Below are 19,534 nucleotides of genomic sequence, written 5' to 3' on the forward strand. Positions count from 1 at the left end.
TAAAGTGCTCAACCCTGTTATTTCTCTGAGCAAGACATAGAAATATGAATGGCTATTACAATCTAACCCCCTTCCTATGCAGGATGCAGGAAGAGGGGAAGTTTTATTGCAGAACAGCCAAGTACCATTCTCTTCCCCTGCACATTAGAGGAGGGAGCCTGCCTTTGCCTGGAACAAATCCAATCCCCAGCTCCTGTTGTGCTAGGAACAGGCACAGGAGGTGAAATCAGTGGCCATGGAGCTCATGGGGCTGCTCTGCCAGCAGGTGCCCTGAGTTGTGTGATTAAGGCAGGAGGCCCACGCCCAAGTGCCACCTGATTAAAATGCTAATGCAGGAGCACAGGTTTAGCTGGGCTGCTGCTGGGGTGGGGTCAGGTACTTTTGCAGCTTCTTGACTGGAGCTTGGGCTCTGGGGAACATGGAGGTGCTCAGCATCCAGGGGACCTGGGTATCCTGGCTGCCTGTAAGGAGGTAGGTTGAGCTGGCCGGGGTTATGTGAGGAGGAGGTGGTATCTAAGCAGAGCCCTGTGGTTCCTCCTACCTCTTTTGGGGTGTCCCCGCCCTCCCTGCTTCCTTCGTCCCTGCTGCTTGGGGACAGGCGCAGTAGCAGCAGGTTTGACCCTTGTGGAAAGGAAGGTGGCAGGTATCATGGTCCCAGAGGAGATCCAGAGGCTCCTGGAAGGTAAACATGAATTCCTCCTTGCTCCTGTTTTGCTTCATGGGGGAAGTCTGTTGTGGTTGCATGGGGAGAAGCTGAAGATCTTTCTGCACCTCACTGTGCTGAGCCAGAGAGATGAGCGGAAGGACTGTGGGAGCTACTTCTTCTGTAAGGCTGATGGTTTTGGGGTCCTCAGGTTATGTGTGTCTTCCCTGTCCCTAACCCCAATGAGAGTGTAGGGGATGTGGCTGCCTGCCCGCCCTGGTGTTTTTGGGGCTGTCCTCCTGTTGCTCAGGAGTTGGCAGGTGGGCCCATGCCTGTGTTAGGGGTAGGGAAGCTTTTTGGTGGACCCAGAGTCTTTGTAAGGGGAAGAGAGTGTATGTAAGATGGAGGGGTTTCTTCTGGTGTGTTCAAAAGGTGTCCCCATTGAGTGCTTGCTGTTAAGGTATTGAGGCTGCACTGATGAGCATCACTGGGGTGAGACAAGGGAGGGAGTACGAAGGGTAAAATAAGCTCGTGTGCTGTGGTGAGCCCTCTCAACAGGCTTTTGTTGTGGCTGTGACAGCGGTGTTTCCTGGCTGTAGATGTGCAGGTGCTGTATGTCACAGGGGATGCACTGAGCAAGCTCATTTGGTTGGGGGGGTGCATCCTCAGGAAAGCTTCACCCCCACTGAAAATGGGGGTACAGCTGAGAGCAGTGCTGGCCTCGAGCCCCGCTTCAGCTTGATAATTTGATTGTGACCTCCTGGGGTCTCAGCTTGTGAGTGAATGAGCTGTGCTGATTGCTGGCAGTACTTACTGTGTGTAAAATGGCAGGTGTGAGGCTTCTGAAGCTCTTTTTCATGGATTTCTTCCTAGACTTGAACGGCAACACCTCCGCTCATTGAAGTGGTGGGTCAGCCAAGCAGAAACCATGTTAAACTCTTCTATTAAAATATGCTTCATAAGTTCTGGACGGACTTTTGCAACCACTGTTGACCCCGTGGTATGGTAAGCAAAGGCTTGAGAAGTGGTAAGCAAAGGCTTGGCCAGAGAAGCACCGTGCGGAGGTGGCCATGTTATAACTTGCCCATAAATAAACCTGCTGGAGCAGCGGGGGTTATCCCCTTGGTGAACAACATGTGCAAATGTTACCGACACATCTTGCTACCGGGGGGGGGGGGGGGGGGAAGGAGCTGTTAGCATCTTGCTGCTCCCCGCTCGGGGCTGCTGCGAAGCTTTGTGACCTTTCATTTCCTGTTGCGACGGCTCCTGGCAGCACGGAGCACTCGCCCCTTCCCCTCCGAGACGTGGGATAACTTCCCTTCCCGGGATCTGTCAGTCGGGGAGAGAGAGCGTGCAGCCTCCGAGCCCGTCAAAGCTCTCTTACAAATGCTTTGTGTCTTCCCCCAGATGTAGGTGTAAATTTTCTCTTCTGTTTTTTAATCATGGGGGCTTCAGTGAAGTTCACCCTTTCACGTTTTTGATGTGCGGCACTTTATTGTTCAGTGCTGACACTTTTGTAAACAACTCATTTCTGCACCTGCCACCTTCCTTTAACTTAGATTATTTTCTTGTTAGCTGACTGTTTTTAATTGAAGGCTTCAGATCTCCTTCTAAAGCACAGCCTTTATTTGCTGACAGATATAGCAGGCTATGAATGGAGATTAATTGCATGTCACATACCTCTGTATCAAACTTGCTGTGTCTTAACAATCTATACGGTCTTGAGGCCTTCCAGTGACTGAGGAGGTTTCTAGCTATGCAGGCTGGAAATGAAGGCGCTTAAGCTATTACAGTGTTTGCAAACTGCATTACTGTAAAAATTCTTGTATTTAAAAATTACAAATAGAGGAGGAAACCTGTACTGATATACAGCCAATACCATCTATGTCCTTATATTAAAGTTTGGTTCGTAGTGCAGGACTGTTTCCATGTCGTGCAGAAGCAGGTAGTCACTGGCTTGCTGGTCACAGTTGTGTTATTATCACGTAAGATATCTCCGAGGTTGCCGTGGTTGAAAGCCAACACAATATGCCTATTCTCTCTCTCTACACTGCAGTCTTGCAACACTTATGAATACTTGTTGTCTTCTGCTTATGAGTAGATGTGGGTGCAACAATTAAGTTCTACCTTACAAATCAGCAATCCAAGTTTTATTAATGCTGTGCCTGTTAGTTAATTGCACAGAGTTTCACTTTTGGCTCAGGTGCCTTTTAAAACTACTTTTGCTTAAGGGTATTTCATATTTGTTTAGCACAAATTTCTTCTGAAGGCTGAGACATTGGTTCTAAAAAATGTGATATATCTCTGACAAACCCAGGACTTTGTTTTTTGTTTGTAGAAGCAAAGGCAAGCTGGCAGTCTGATTATCTTCCCTTCACCTGCCTTGCTTCCTCCTCTTCATTTCAGATGGTAGGTCTGGAAAGCCATTTTCTTGCTGGAGTTTGGGCAACGGGAAGGACAGAGCAGGTGCTGCACTGGGAGGCTGTGACTGCACCTGCACAGCATAACAAAGCGGGTAGCTGCTAATTGCAAGGCAAGAAGCCTCAGCGCTGTTTTAAAAATAAACAATAAACCGCTCTGTTTTGCGAGGGCTCATAAGCCACAGTCAGCACTGACGTAGCATCATCAGTAGCTCTGAAATTTAAATATCAGGGAATTTAGGGTTGAGACTTAGAAGCTGTTCTTAGTTCCCCCACTGCCTGTTGCATGGGGGAGAACATCCTGTTCAGTCCGTTGCAGGAGGATGGATGAAGTTTGCTTTGGTTCTCAAGGTTTTCTCTGACTCAGCCCCACAAAATCAGGAGGGCTCATCTGAAAAATGTTGTTTCACAATTAATCCATCCTTTTTTGAGCTTGCAGGAAAGTAGAGAAGCACTGTGTGCAATTGTTCATGGCTTTTATTTTGACAAGTGGGACAGGGGATGATACAACTAGTCTTCCAAATCCCTGGCTGTTCTGGGACACATCCTGGAAATATTAATGTAGTCTCAGGGAAGCTCAAGGTATCTGTACTCCCTATGTTGATAGGTGTTCTAAACTTTTTTTAAACTATTTTTTCCCAGCCAGCTGGGGTGATAAACTGCAGGAGGGATTGCGTGAAGCATCAAATAAGTGTTGGAGCAGACTGGCTCAGCATTATCTTGCATAGCTAAAATGTTGTGATTCTGTGGGACCAATTCCTCTGTGTGGAATTTCTGTTGGCTGCCTTCTGATGGCAGAGGAGTAGAAAAGAGCAAAAAAAAAAAAAGTGGATGTGTGTTTGTGCATGGAGAGAATACACATGGCATCTTAATATACCTTTCAGCTCTGCTCATTGAGTGCTGATTAAGTTCTAGAATTTAGTGCTGCCATTAAAAGGTTATTTGCTACCTGGGCTTCAGTGATAGTGGCACAATTCTTATGATGCTGTGCATCTCGTGCAGGATTAAAGTGGATAACTTGCAATTGCCTCTAGAAACTCCGCTGGAACACTTGATGAAATCTCAACTATTTCCAACCCCCCCTTACCTTTTTAGCTGCAGGAAATGAAAAGGAGAGTCCTGTAAACTTTCAGAGTGGATCGCACAGAGCAATCTATAAACATCAAGAATATAATGTTACCGACAAGCAGTAAAACTAACATTAGGGTGATTTACTCTAGAGCTGCTTACATATTGCTCTTCCTGATCCACTTTGAGAGTTTATGGTTAGGCTTTCTTTTTCATTTCCTGGTGCTATAAACATAGTGACTGGCTCTGAACGGGGCTCTGCCTGGTTTGCAGAACTGACCCTAGTTCTACTATAACTTATCCAGCAGCTGATCTGTGCTGACATCCCAGTAAGTAAATACCATATTAGAGCTAATCGCATGCTCATGGAGCTAATCTGTGCTTAAAAATGACAGAGAGATGCAACTGATATTTGCACAAGTTCTGGGAGCAGTTTGTTTTTCTTGCTTGTTTTTTTTTTCACTGTGGAAATACAGCCTGTACATAGTTTCTCTTGCTGACCCGTTTCTACTGCGCTGTTTTTATGCTGGTTTGTTTATAATAAATTGTCCCCTTAGGCTCATCTGTTCTTAAGCAGTAAGCTCTGAGGAGAAAGATATATATACTTGGGTACTTTCTATGTAATTTGTAAGTGATGTAAGCCTCAGCATCATTAGGCTTGTCATAAGCTGGTACTGTATCTTGGATATACAATTAAAACTGCATAGAGACGTACTGAAAATGAAATTTAGCCTAAGGATTACAAGATTGGCCTGGGATTTAAAAAGCTTCACTCAGCTGCTCTGGCAAAGCCTTCATTTTATCCCAGGCAGGCCACCTAGGGCTAAATTACTAGCGGTGAACTTGATATTAATAGGCATTTTGGCCTGACACCTCTGCTCCTGGAGCTCCCAAAACCACTGCTGGATGTAGGAGTGGGTTTGAGAGCGATGCTGTGAATTAGCGTTATTGCCCATCTGCTGAGATAGGCCAACTGTGCCTCCCTGCATCAGCGGGGTTGTGCCAGGATGCTTCCATGTCTCAGTGCTGTATTTGGGCTTTAAGCTCTGTTTCTCAGCTGTGAAGTGGTGGCTGCAGGTTGTGGGGCACGGCTGGCTCTGACCTGGTTTCTGTGGGTCAGGACCCCCCCTGGTAGGAGGAAAGGCAGGGAGATAGGGGAGAGGGCTAGTGAGGACCTGGGGGACTTTGCCTTTGGCTGAAATGTGCTAATTAGCGAGTGCTCCCATGGGAACCGGTGTTTTCAGCTGAATAAAACCAGAAAGGAAAACTGGACTGTTACGGAGACAAGTGTTATGATCTGGATTCACTCCTCCTTCCCAGGCTGCTGTGGTGAGAGTTGGGTCTCCCTGCTCCTGCCCCTCTGTCACTCTGAGGAGGTGGGAAAAGGACCATGGGGGATGCCCCAGAATCAGCCTTGTTCCCTTCTTCACTTTAAAGAGCTTCTTTCCTTCCCACCCAAGCTCTAAGCCTTCCTTGAGTGCGTCATGAGCAGGCAACAGAAAGAAGTGAGGACTTGTGACTTTAACAGGAAAAGGTATTAATTTTGCTTGTGGCATTTTGATCTTGAGACGTGCTTGCAGGTGTAGGAGCTGTTTTTAAGGAGCTGTGCAGATTCCTGGGGTGTGCTAAACAGTGCTGGCTGTTGTACTGGCAGCTGAAGCATAAGGAGCTGAAAGTCTTGCAAGCAGGATATTAAACTGACATTAGTGTCACAGTATGGGGTGTGAGTTAAAGGTTGGAGAGGCCTGTGGATGTACAACACCATAGCTTTGAAGCCAATCTTTTCTCTGCTAGGGGAAACTAGCAGTAATGCTGCTGGAGTACAAGGATGATATTCTCCTATACAGAGCAGGTGTGATTAGAACTGTTTTGTTTTCTGAGTTTTTCTTTTTGAGGTTTTTGTAAAGAACATAAATATTTATGCAAATAGAAGACACTAAACCCTTCTCTTCTAGTTCAGGTTAAAATTCTGCATATAGATGTGGCTTCCAGGTGAGAGAATACCATATTTACTTTTGTCTAGCTGCCTCTGTTGAGCAAGCACAGGGTGTAGTATTTCAGTGATAACCTTGCAGGAGAACCTGTGTTGCGATGCTAGTGCACAACCGACCTGTTTTTCAGTGCTTGTTTTTTATGAAGATCATCCTTGTGAAAACAACAGGTTAGGGTTTCCTTGAAGTGTCAGTACCTTGCACTGGCATTTTAGAAATTCTTTGTATCCTTCTCTGAATGGGATAACTATTTCTTTTGTGTCTTTGCTTAATGCCAGAAGCTTTTCACAGCAGCAGATTTTTAGGGTTTGGGGCAGCAAAGGCTCAGGTGGAATTGCACTTGGTCTTACAGACTTATCCATGTTCCACTCCACCTTCCCCTTCCATTTTTCTCCTTAGTGGTTTCTTTGCAGTTGCTTATTTGCCGTGTACCATTGCAAGCTCTGTAATCACATGCAATGTTAAGATCCTCTTCTCTCCACAATCACTTCAATGTCTTAACTTCTCTGAGTGAAGTCTCCAGACTGACTTGTGACTCTAGATCAGACTGCTTGGTAAGATGCCTCGAGGGCTTCCAAGTACACAGCCAGGTCCAGGTGTCTTACCCAGGAACAGGTATCTCCGCCTGTGAGTTTTAACAGGTAATTCTCTTTCCCAGATGTTGAAGGCTACCTGGCAGATGGACTGCAGAATGAAAACTTGAGTGCTAAAGCAAGGGACCAGAGGGATGCAATTCTCTTCGGCTTCCAGCAAGTCAAAGCCAGGTTTGTATTGTCTGCACTATCTTCTAATGAAAATGCTCCAGAATAGTGTTATGCCTTGGGGTCCCACATGCTGTGTTTAACTAGCTGGACAGTGAGCCCATGCTTTGAAAGGTAGTGGGTGTTCAGGGCTTGGTATAATGTGAATGTGCACTGCGCACTTGTTTGTACACTCCTATTTAATCAGTTTTATGGTTGTCCACAAAGTTGACATTATTTGTGTTTGGAATTTGTTTTGTGATTCAGAGTAAAAAATTATGCCTTGGGCTGTGTCTGTGCGGGTCTGCATATGGGTGTCTGATCCTGTCCTGTTCTTCCTCTCCCTTGTGCTAGAGACCATTTTGTGGAGAAAAAAAAAAATCCATCACTTAATACGTAGACTTGTGGATAAATCAATACAGTGAGCAAAGATTCATGCTGCTGGCTTGCTGCTGAAAGTATTTATTTCACAAGTGGCCCCTTAACTCAAACTCAAATATGTATTGCATGGACTTTGGTACAGTAAAAAGGAGTGAAGATGACTACTTGAATTAAAACTCAGGTCTGACCCAGGTTCCAGAATCTCATGTCTCCAGGACTGTTCAAGTCCTGCATGAGAACATAAGCTGCAACATTTGGATGAGTGAGTGAAGCAAACAAAGGTTGCTCTATTGTGCTAGGGGAAATATCAAGGAACATAAATAGAAAACAGGTTGCTGGAGGCTTACATAAAACTTTCAGCCTCAGCTGCATTATATTTTTGGCTAGAAACGTGATCCAGAGCTTGCTGTTAATGCTCTAGTTATAAGATATGAGTTGTGTCACTTGATGTTAAGACCTGACAATAAAACTCAGGGTGGCTGACTGATCTAAGCATCCAGTTTAAATAAAACTGCTGTTGAGTCCCTGAGAAGCAGAGAATTTTATCCTTCGGAAGGGCACAGCCAGACTCTATTCCCTGCAGTCCCACTGAAGAACTTTGCAAGATGCCCTGCTGTATCTTAATCGATCTTTCCTGCTGGCTAATTAAGCATCAGTTTTACTCAGCAATTCGGGACTGTGCAATTATCAGCCTGGGTTGCCCTGAATAATTGAAACAAGTGGAATGCAGAAGATGGAAGCTTTTGGAAAATGGGGCCGTAGCATCATATCTAATGGAAGAATGAGGGGTGTGTGTGTAGCAGTGTCCTGTAATATTGCAGAAGAAAGGGCTTGATTATCTGTTTGTAACAGATTAGTGTGGTTTCCCTGAAAAATTCCCACTCATTGGCAGATATTGATCTTGGATGGAAAGAGTTATGTAAGCAGAATTTTGAACCTGAAGTATTCAGACATCAACTCAAGCTTTTTTTCAGCTGTCCTGAGAACATGTAACTTTAAAAGCAACCACTCTTTATCTTCATATAATGCAACTCTAGGTCTGTTTTTAATGAATTAAAAATAGCATGGAACTTGATTAATACGTGAGGCACTTGGCAAACTTGGAAATACTGGATTGTTCTTGCTTCCTGAAGTGGTCTGTCTTCGTGTGCTGTTGTGAATGGTGTTTGAGCAACAGGAAAAGATGTTGTTATGGCCACCATCCTATGGACCTCTGGCTTCCCAGAGGTTGTGTATGGTTTTGGTGACTCACTCAAGAAGGAGCAGCCTTTAGGGTCCTGGGGCAAACACTGATGCTGTGATGCAGAACTCAACCTTGGCCCTTAGCTCTTTCTCAGCCAAAGAATATAATTTAGGTCAAAGCTTTTTAGAACAAAGTCATCTCAAAAAACCCAGGAAATTTGATGAAGCTGCTTTTGCATCAGGAGATGTAACATGCAAATTCCTCCAGCATGCTCGGGTTAAGACATGGGCCTCAATCCTGTTGCTTATTGAAATTAATTGCAGGTGCTTCTGGAGGAGAAAGTGAGACCCTTGAGCAAAGACTACAGGGTGCTGCTGATTTCCTACTTGTGTTTTATTGCCTGGTGGCATTTGGAAAGGGTGAGAAGAACAGAGTATACAAATGTCCTTGTTCTGACCTGAGCCATTAATGTAATGATTTGTGGTGGGAGATTACAGTAACGATGACTGTATCTTTTTATTTGAAAGGATCTGAGCAGGTCTTGCTCTTGGGGATGGAGGCGCGGGTTTGTCTCTTCGGGGAGCTTCCTGTGGCTTTTGCGGCGGGTGTTCAGGAAATCATCAGCCGTCGTCGTCAGGAAGCGCCTGCCTCCCCCGAGCAGCCCCACTCTCCGTGTCTCACCGCTGCGGGGTGAAACTCAACACGGCGTGTAGGGTTTCATTATTTGGGTTCATAACGGACATAAGTAAACTGCTCAACTACTGGGGGGAGACACATGCGTCTCTGAAAGGGAAGAGCTTCATCTAGTGTGATTATCCTGAGCCAGTCTCAATAACTGTTCCTGTAACTTGGCCGTCAGGTCTTTGTATCGCTGCTCTCCCCGTGGCTTCATAACATTCCCCCACCAGGAGGTTCACTGATGACTATAATGTGAACAAGTGGTTGGGCTTTATGTCTACATGTGCTACCTGTGAGGATATATTGTTCCCGTCTCGCCGCAAGAAGTGCGGTAGGTAGGGAGTGGATTGTGTTTGCAGGTTATAATTTTTTCCAAGGCAATCTGGGGTATTTTTGCTCGAGGAGCCTTGTCAGAGGCATTGCAGGCGGTGGCTGTGGGGAGGCTGTCACCATACAGCTGAGTTATGAGTCCCCGTACCGTTTTACTTTCAGAATTCATTTGGTTATTTAAAGTGCACTGTTGTGTTGAAACAGTTTTCTTTCTCTTTTTTTTTTTTTTTTTTTTTTTTAATTCCCTACTAACTCAGATCCTAGTCTACTTTCTAATATCTTATTAGTAAATACTGGCCTGGCAGATTTTCTAAATCATCTCTTTGGTTTTGTTGATAATCTCTTTTTTTTTTTAATTGCTTTGCAAGGCATTCAGGGAAAAAAGCCACAGAACGCAACTGGAGTCTTGGTCCTCAGGAATTACCTATGTGAGGGATGAGGATCTCGCAGCACAGTACATGTACAGTTACCTGTGTCCTGACTGTAGGCTGAGGACTCTGCTCTAGTCCTGAACAGAAAAACAAAAGCAGCTTCGGCTTTGGAGAGGATGTGGTGCTGGGACAGTTTTGCTCATCTCCCAGAAACCCCAAAGGTTATCAGCTGCTTCTGTTTTACGTCTGTTGGTGCAGAGGGTTTGTTTCAAGTTGTTCCTTGGGAACATCACTGCCGTTTCTTGTGTCCTAACAAAGCCGGCTGCAGAGCTAGCAGCAGATGTCCGACACCTGGGATGAATCGGATACATGACTCCACTCAGGAACACAAGCCCATTCTTGTCCTTTGGCCAAAGCAGTAACCAAAAAAAAGTCTTCTTGCTGTTAAATGACCTCACCTCAGCATTTCGACATTTCTAGAGCAGTTACAATGGCAGGGGGTGAGATGGGGAGAATGGGATTTATTTAAAAATATGGAGATAAATAGTTCCTCCATCTCCTTGGAGTCAGCTAGTCATTTAAACTCCCTGTTGGAAGGCAAGTTTGCATTGATGGAAACAAATTCTTAGTATTTTTTTTTTTTTCCCCTGAGGTGAAACGTAATAGTGCTAAAAGGAGAGCAAGGCAGACCTGTTGTATATCAAAGCAGAAATGAAGAGAAAGGGGTTTAATTAATGTTGAGTTCCTTGCATGCACCCACTAGGAAATCCAAAATAGGCACAGAAACTGTACCTTTAATTTGATGAAAACAATGGTGTGAACCTGAGGCCCAATCCTGCTACTCATAACTAAGATACAGGACCAATTTCCAACACTCCTACCAGCAGCAGGAGCTGTGGTGTAGACCAGGCTCTTCACCTCTGGACAACATGCCCCAGACCTCATTTTACTGCCTTGTTGTTTAACCCTCCTTAAAGTTTATGGCAATATTCCCAGGGCTAACACTGTGTTACTGGTGAGGAAAACTCTGCACATGGTCTTTTAACTCTGCAGCGAGACTTCTCACATATGGGACATCTCGTGGTGGTGTCCTGGCCTGCCAAGGAGAGCCTGCAGAAGCCAAGATCTTTCCCAGACCTCCACAACTGCTGGGTGTCACGCTTGGGTGTCTGTGTGCAGTGTCACAAATGCAAGAGTGCTGTGGCTGGCAGCGTGTTTGGATTCTCAGCCTGGACAGCAGGTGTGTGCTCCTTGCCTGGCCGAGTGATTAGGTGTCAATGTAAGTCTGGGGTGAGGATTAAATGTCTAATTCTGTAGTGAAATGCCATAGCTGTCCTGCATCCTCAGCCAGATCCTGGGCTCTGCCACCGAGCCTTGCTCATAACATTGAGGTTCAGAAAAAGAAATACATCCTCTGAGCTTAGAAATTGCTCACCCTTGGTGCAGAGATGCAGAGGGGGGCAGAGACTCTCCCTGTGCCTGGCTATGTGTTTCCATACTGTGTCTCAATGAGAGCTGCAGAAATTTTTGGGGAGCAAACTTAGCTAACACTGTCACTCAGTTCCTGCTGGGTGCTTTGCCACATCTGGCCCTGACAGTGTTACTGTCAAGAAATCCTGCACTTGCTACTTGAGCTGAAACAGGATGGTTTGACCTCAGAGGGAAGTGTAAGGGTAAAGACAACACAGTGTGACCACCTCTGGTTTGAGCGTCTTTGGGGTTGTGCTACAAATCTGGGCAAGCTGTTGTAGTGTGTGGTTCATGCATGCTGTCACAAACTAATAAGATACTGGTTTTATTGGTTTACAGGTATAGCTGAACTGTAGCTACTTCAGCATAATTATCTGGTTGAACGTGTTCCTTTTTGTGGTAAGGTATTACAGTGGGACCGTAAAAGATTCACTAATGGAAATACATCCAAAACTTGTCTAAAGCATTGTTTGGTCTGTTTTAATAAACTTCTAACCATATTAACTACATTTATTACTTCAATTTTCAACCTTATTTTAGAGTTTTAAGATTGAAATTAAAGAAAATGCAATTTCAGGGTAATTTTGCTTCATTAGTGTAAATGCACTGCCTGTAATTCCTACCAATATTAAACTCATTATACTGAATAACGTGTGATACCAAGATAAAAAGGAATTTAAGAATATGACCTGATGGGCAGATAATTGAGCTCAGCACATTAATGCCAGAGCAGGACTATAGCCCCACCACATTGTCCTTAATTAGGCAAAGTGCTGTTCTCCTCCTTCATGTCCTTCAGAGAGCTGAAATTTATTTGCTCAGCAAGGAAATGATCTTGCTGAGCAGGATTTCATTCACACTTACTTTGGCCATTAAATACAGATTTGTTCTGCAAAAAAATAAAAGCGAGCCCCTGTCACCTCAGAAGTACTTAGCATTTCTTGGATTTGCATTTTTTTATCCTAAAAATGAGCTCCTTGGGTTGGTTTTTCCTTTGTGCAAGGGAGATTTGGTCCTGCCCAGGGTGGGCACAAATAAGTGTGTGCTACACCAGCTGGTGTTCATGGAGATCTGAAGCCTCTCACCACCCTGCACCAGTACATCTGTGCCTGGGTGTGTGTGAGCACAGGCATTCCTTTAGTTTTCAACAGTCAAGTTTAATACTGACCGTGGTGATTATTTCTTTTTAAAGTCTGGTAAAGTTTCTGTTAGGATGTTCCCAATTTATTCTATAATCTCGGTAGGGGATTTTTTTTTCCTCTTTTTGGGGAGTGCTGAGGAAGGAATTCTCCTGTGCTAATATATGGTGTGGCAGGGGCACAAATTCAATTCAGCTGTTATCATATTCTACCTGCTTTTATACCTGGGGTGAATGTGGCCATTCACTCTGCCAGTAATGCAGTTTGGTGCCTTCTGGGTTAGACTCCTTTCAGTAATTTGCATCATTTTCCATTCCAGCTGATAAAATTACCCCTGTTTCCCCATCCATTTCCTTGTGAATGCATTGTTAATCTGAAACCTGAGGACTGTAAATGATTGAAATTGTGTAACCAGAGTCTTTGCATAGCTGCTGCTGCTGCTTCTGTAACATTTAACCAAGAAATGCATTTGAAGTGGTTTGTAACCGACTTTGCTAATGGTGAGCTCCCCAATCCCATTTTCATCTCTTTTTTTTCTGCTTGAAATCTTGTACAGCATTGATTTTAAAAAAAATTTTTTGCAAACATTAAAAACAAACGAATGCTGTGCACCAAACAAATTAGGCTGTCTTGAAATATTTAATTTAATAACATCTGTGGTGATATTAGTGTTCTTAATTGGACAGGAAAATACAGGAAATTTGATTGAAACCTGACTTTATTTTATGGTTCCTGCTGAAATTGAGTCTGAGAGGAAAGTGGGGTTTAGACTTTTACAGACTTTAGAGCTATGAAGAGACCATTATAACCATCAAGATTGACCCCTTACATAATATAGACCATAAGATTTCAGACAACAATTTTTGCTTCTAGCCCCAAATGGATCTGGTCAGACTCCTTCAGCTCTGGGATTTGCTGCAAGCAGTGGATTCTGGTCAGGAAACTCAAGTTGTGGATGGGAGGAGGGGATGTGTTAATCATGTATTTTACTGGATTTCTGTGCATTGATGGGATTTAAACCATACATACACCCACCCCTGTTCAACAGAGGACTAGAGGCCTGGGGTAGATCTGCTGCTTGGGTTTTGTGTAAAGGTTGGAAATGTAGGAGTAAATCCAAATTATCTTGGTGCTCCAAGAAAACACGAGTCCTGCACTCTTACTAAAGTGCAAATCAAAGCCCAGCTGTACCCTGGGCTGCATCAGGAGAAGTGTGGCTGTCAGGAGGACATGGAGCTGCTCGAGCGGGGCCAGAGGAGGCCACGAAGATGCTGGGGGGGCTGGAGCAGCTCCCCTGGGGGGCCGGGCTGAGAGAGTTGGGGGGGTTCAGCCTGGAGAAGAGAAGGCTCCGGGGAGCCCTTCGAGCGGCCTCCCAGGGCTTAAAGGGGGGGCGGGAGAGGTGGGGAGGGACTCTGGATCAGGGGGGTGGGGATAGGACAAGGGGGGACGGTTTTAAGCTGAAAGAGGGGAGATTTAGATTAGATGTAAGGAAGAAATTCTTTACAGTGTGGCTGCCCCCTCCCTGGAAGGGTTCCAGGCCAGGTTGGATGGGGCTGGGAGCACCCTGGGCTGGGGGAAGGGGGCCCTGTCCAGGGCAGGGGGGTTGGAACTCGATGATCTTTAAGGTCCCTTCCAATTTAAACCACCCTATGATCTAGACCTAGTGTGGGAGAAATAATACTGAACTGGGAAGAATTTAATCCTTGGATATTGCAGGGCTTAATCTGCTCTTCCTTTTGGAACACAGAAGGATACTTCTGGGTTTCCCTGGTTTAAACACTGCTGCTGAGGTGATAGGAGTGTTTTAATAAATTCTTAGCTGGTAGTTCTGCTTGGTCAGACCTGGAAGTATCACTCCCTTCAGGCGATTGCTTTTGAGTAAAAGAGCTATGAAACCCAAACCCTACACTCTTGAAGGTGAATCCATCATATAGTACAGCTGGAAAGGGTAGGATCTGGAGAACTTATTTTAAAACCTCACAAATTCTTAACTGATGCTCTTGGGGTTGTTTCTAATCATTCTTCTGTTATAAACCAGTGCAAGGCTAAGATCTGTGATCAAGGTCCTGGTGTGTCCTGGAAGCATCTTTCATTTCTGCAGACCAAGTCCTGGCTCTGAAGGCAACAGAAGACTCTGGTCCTTACAGACCATTAGTTTTGGCTCAAGGCTGTAAGGCCAGTGGGTTCCTGTAGGTCAAAGCTTTTTGGCAAACCTGCCTGTTCTGTGACTCAATTTCCCTTTCCAGTGTGACAACAGTGTTTTCTTCTACTCTTTCTTGTGGTAATTCACCCTTTGAGGTCTGCTTAAACAGTTGAGTTACAATTTTGATTGGGTCTGGCGGGAGACATTGCTATTAGGAGGCTGATGAATTAGAACTGGGATCTGTATGTTTTTCAGGAGCAAAGAACATAAACATTTCCAGAAAAGTGAGCCCCTCTGATGTTTTCTTGTTGAGTGCATAACCTCAAAGGCTATACGATCATGAGAAACAGTTTGTGTTTTGAACAGAACAAATCTGTGGCTTCTTCCTGTCTGGCCCCAAAAATGCACCGATGAGGTGAGAGGTGGGTGGTTCGTTGCAAACCCTGTGGAGGAAATGCTTATAGGATGTCTTTTGTTACAGTGTTGGCAGTGCAACACTCGTTCTCTGGCTTTGTAATGGAAATCAGATATTTTTGGGTTAGTTCCTCACTTTACATATTGCATCAAAAATCTCGATAGATTCCTTTGTGAGCTCATTTTGCTGAAGCTAGTTAATCATTTGACAAGAGTTTTCCCCATCTCCCTCCAAGTTTCTTAAGGTCTGATGTAAATTGGACCGTCTTATTTGGCTGAAGACTCTTTGCTATGCTTTGCCTTAACTGGTTTTCTTCTTGGGGGATTCCACCTGTGGCTGGTGGGTAGGCACTTTTAAAATCAGGTGCTTAAAAGGAACAGTTAAGACATGACCAAATACATCACCTATTCCCAAAGTTTCTGGTTAAGAAAATGAATAAGGTGATTTTATTCTTGGTGTTTGAGATCTAAAAATTTTTTATTAAGAATGAAAATGTCGAAGTGATCCCAAGACAAATAACCTCCAAAATATGGATTAGGCCTCTGGTTTCTGATTTATGCTGTCTGACTCGAGGGGATGGGTATGGGTATGGAACAATTACAGGTTTCCAAGTTATTTGCTGTGAGAAATTATTGAACTATAACTTTCAGTGTAAACCTCCTGCAAATCTAAAGAACAAAACATTGTGTAACTGCCTGTTACCCACAGGTAGAGCATGTTAAAAGCATAATGTGCTTGTCAGTATTGTCTTAATTGGGAACAAAAATCAGAATTGGCCTCAAGCTCTGTACTTTGGAGAGTGGCCCAAGATGACTAACCTGCTTCTGTTAGCTGAGTTCCTCCTCCTCTGCTCCACAGAAACATGCTTTATTCTGAATCTATAGGCATGCGTGTGACTTGGGGCTATAGATAGATTTGAACTAGCCTTATTTGCTACCTAGATTGTTGTGGTAAATATGTCCATTTTGCCTGAAGAATTGTGTTTCTTGGGTAATGTAGGAACAAAAAAAGAACATTCTGGCCACCTCTGAATATGGTGAAAATACAACTTGCTGATTAAGGCTGAAGTTACCTGCAGGAAGGGGTGGGGGAAACAGATGCTGAAAGTCATCCTTCCCCTCACCCTCTTAGACACAGACAAAATACCAAGGGGACATAAAGAAATTCTATAAGTGAACATACTGAAAATACTGTGACATCGTATGTGGGTGCCTTTTAAACTCTCAAGATAAGTAATTTATTCAAGATTTTCATGCAGTCAGTGGCAGATGAAGGAATTAGAACATTACTCTTTCATCTTCCATAAGAACAAGACCATCTTCCCCCCACTCACGATTAAATTTTAAACTTTCATTCTCTGCTTAAGCCTTTCCAGAGTGAAAATGATCAAAGCATGAGATTAAAGACACATCCTGATCTGATGAGATTAGAATTTTTGACTGTTTCCTTATGCTAAAAAAAAAAAAAGCAAAGCATCTTTTTGGTATTTCCCCCCTCCCACCCTTAAATTTGATCAGAGTGAAGCTAACATGGGCTTGCTGGTCCAGTAGGAAATGGAACTCAATTTTACATTTTTTTTAAACCATTTTACTGTATTAAAAATGACAGAGGTTAGAAACAAAGCTCTTATACTTTTATTGAACTGGAATTAGAAGTGACAGAAAATCATTTTGGTCCTAGTGCAGTAAATGTTATCACTAAAACATGTTCAGGGGAGATTAGGACAGTCTCTCAAGCACAAGAGACAAAAGTTCACAAAACAAGGAGTGATTTTGCTGTCCTTGTCTCAGTCATTGTCTGTTCAAGAGACAAAAGTATTTCTACTCTCAGGGATGCTGGAGTTGGAGGGCTGGGGAAACACAGTTCCGTCTTGCAGACCAGAGGCTGAGCCCAAGGAGGAGAGGTTTCTCAAATCAAATATTGAATAATACCAAATAATGTTTGAATTCTCAAAGCAAATGTGGAGTAACAGTTAATGCTGACTGGAAACAAGAGGATGGAGCTGCTGTTAGGGTTCTGCTGACCTTGGGCAAGTGGTGTCACTTCTCTGGGCTTGAGAGATAAGATGTGGCTGCCACAGGATGGATAGGAAAGAGCTTGTTGTAAAAATGGGGAACCACTGCCAAGAGCATCCGAAGGCCCAGAGAAATCTGCTGTCCTTTCTTGCTACAAAGCACAGTGGTGCGGCTATTTCCAGTAGAATACAGCTTTTATTTATCACTGAGCCCATTCCCCACTCAGGAAAGTTTCTTCTGTCTGAACATTTTTTTTTTTGTCCAAAGCAAACAAGTCAAATAAGTATTTTGCCCCTAATCAGAATTCTGTTGTTGTTTTCTAATTAATCTGTGTCAGTAGCCTGAATGTTTGTGTTAAATCATTTTCTTCATGAAAGCTTTTAATGAGGAAACAAATTGATTGGATTTTTCATACTGGATTCTTGCCACCAATGCCTATAGACCAGCCCTTTGTTACACATCTTGCATGTGAATGGGTCATTTTGTGGTTTATCCCCAATCCTTGATCTGTTCTCAGAACTCACCAGTGTGGTTCCCTTGTTAGAATGACTCAGATATCAACCCAAGATGTGCTCAAGGTGTAAGAGATGAAGAAATCAGAGAATTTTTTTTTTTTTTTGGCATGGCCCGAAGTGGGCAGCATGTGTACTGCCCTCTGTGTTGCTGCTGTAAGGGAAGGTGTGAGATGAGGTTAAGAAGAGAGTCAGTATAGAATCCTGGAATAGTTCGGGGTGGAAAGGACCTTTAACGGCCTTTAAGGCTGTAAAGCAAAAGGTCATGTAAACCTTTGCATCTGGAGAAAGAGACCTGTTCTAATGGAAGGAAATTGGGAGCCTTTGAAACTTTTCAAGAGGAGGAGATGTGAAGCAGGTTCATCTGTAGGATTTGCAATTCCTCTTGAAGCTTCTTGCACAAAATGTGTGTTGACCATTAGCTGGGTTCCTGGCAGCACTGTGGCATAATCTTCCCATCTGTCACTTATTCATCAGGCTGGAACAAATCATTAAGAAAATAATATATGCTTATGTCTGTCCTCTTTTTTTTTTTTTTTTTTTTTGGTCTTTTAGGTACCACTTGGAATTTCTGCCCCGGGGTGAGTACGAGCCAGGGGAAGGAGGGGTGAGTTCTCACTGTTGTGAGCTTGGGGAGTAGGGAGGGGCTGGGCAGGTGTGATGTTTTTTATGCAAAGTTAACACGGAGAAGAGCTTAAACTGAATATATAGCTGTGTGTGGCAGATCTTAAGCATGGAAAGGGGCAAAGCTGTGGTAAGGGCTATAGCAGGACTTGGGGTTAGTATTTTTTCTGAGCAGCAGAAGTCGAAGTCTAGTTCTCACCCTTGAGAGCAAATAATGCAGAACTGTGGTGCTGATGTAAACGCATTGTCTTGGACAAGCCTAGGAAATTCTGCTGCAAAACTTCTGTCTCCAGAAAAGGCTTAAAGTTCAGGGAGGGCAGTATATTCCCATGGGCTGTTGAGTTGGGAGCAAAGACTGTTGAGTAACCCTCAGCAAGCTTCCTCCAGTCTCATCGCTTCATGTTAACCCGAACTTGAAACTGAATCAACCTTCAGGTGTACACAAATGGTCAGGCTGTAAATTTTTCGGGACCGTGACCATCTCTTATGCCTGTTAACAAGCTGGGAGATTCTGATTGTGACTTTGATCTTCATTTCTGCAATAATAGGGGTGATGATTTAAAGTTTCCAGGGTGCCTGCAGGTCACAAGCCACGTCAGTGGGTACTTCTGCATATTTGGGGCAATTGATGGATATGTGTTTGCTCAGAGCTGACCTGGAGCTCCTTTGACTCTGTATTGGATCAGTGGAGCTCAGCTCTGATTCCTAATTTGGAGCACTGGGTATGACCAGGCTGCATGGTTCGGTGCGTTTGTCCTTTTTCCTTAAACAATGGTTGTGATACCTGAGTACAGACAGAAGGATCTGCCAGTGTTCAAACAAGATGGGAGCTGGGGCTGTAATAAAAATCCTTGTGAGTGTTCCAACTCGGCTAATCCTTCATTTACTCCAGGAATAAATTCCAGTATGTTACCTCCTTGATCAGGGCCCACTTCCAGCACATCCTGTCTGTCTGGCAGCACAGAAATGTCAGAAATGCAGCAGCATTGCAATTCCCACTAGAACAGTGTTATCACATTTTAATATGAGCCTCGGTGCAGCCTCGGTGCTTCTAATTGCTTTCAAACCATTGTTTTCATGCGTTTGGTTGATGAACCCAGCATCTGGCATCATTTGAGAAAGTACAACAGACAGCTGTGTTCAAAATTAAAAAAAAAAAGCAAGAGGATTAGAACACATAAAAGGGCTCAAAATTAGATTTTTTTTTTTTTTTTTTTTAATTTTGAAAGTTCATACAATTTAAAGGATGGAGGAGGGATGATTTTGTTCTTTTGAAATATTCTTTATTCTTTCATAGAGTTGGAAGCCTAAGTAATATTAGGAAGATTGGTTTGTAGAACTGTGTATAGATTTGTAAATGAAGTGCCAAGCTTGCTTAAATGTCTGCGAGGAATTACTGTGGAAGTGTTTG

General features: G+C 43.9%; 1 protein-coding gene across 1 annotated transcript in view; it reads left to right on the forward strand.

Moving 5' to 3' along the window:
- Nucleotides 1-622: 622 nt before the first annotated feature.
- The window catches only part of SKAP1 (src kinase associated phosphoprotein 1), a 156,439-nt gene continuing 137,527 nt past the window's right edge, over nt 623-19,534 (forward strand). The window contains exons 1-3 of the mRNA XM_032989632.2: nt 623-682; nt 6,781-6,886; nt 15,085-15,094. Coding sequence (XP_032845523.1) covers nt 649-682; nt 6,781-6,886; nt 15,085-15,094 — 150 coding nt within the window. The 5' untranslated portion in view covers nt 623-648. The remainder of the gene's footprint in view (nt 683-6,780; nt 6,887-15,084; nt 15,095-19,534) is intronic.

This window comes from Tyto alba, unplaced genomic scaffold, assembly GCF_018691265.1.
Source record: "Tyto alba isolate M040663 unplaced genomic scaffold, T.alba_DEE_v4.0 Super-Scaffold_12, whole genome shotgun sequence".
Classification (NCBI taxonomy): domain Eukaryota; kingdom Metazoa; phylum Chordata; class Aves; order Strigiformes; family Tytonidae; genus Tyto; species Tyto alba.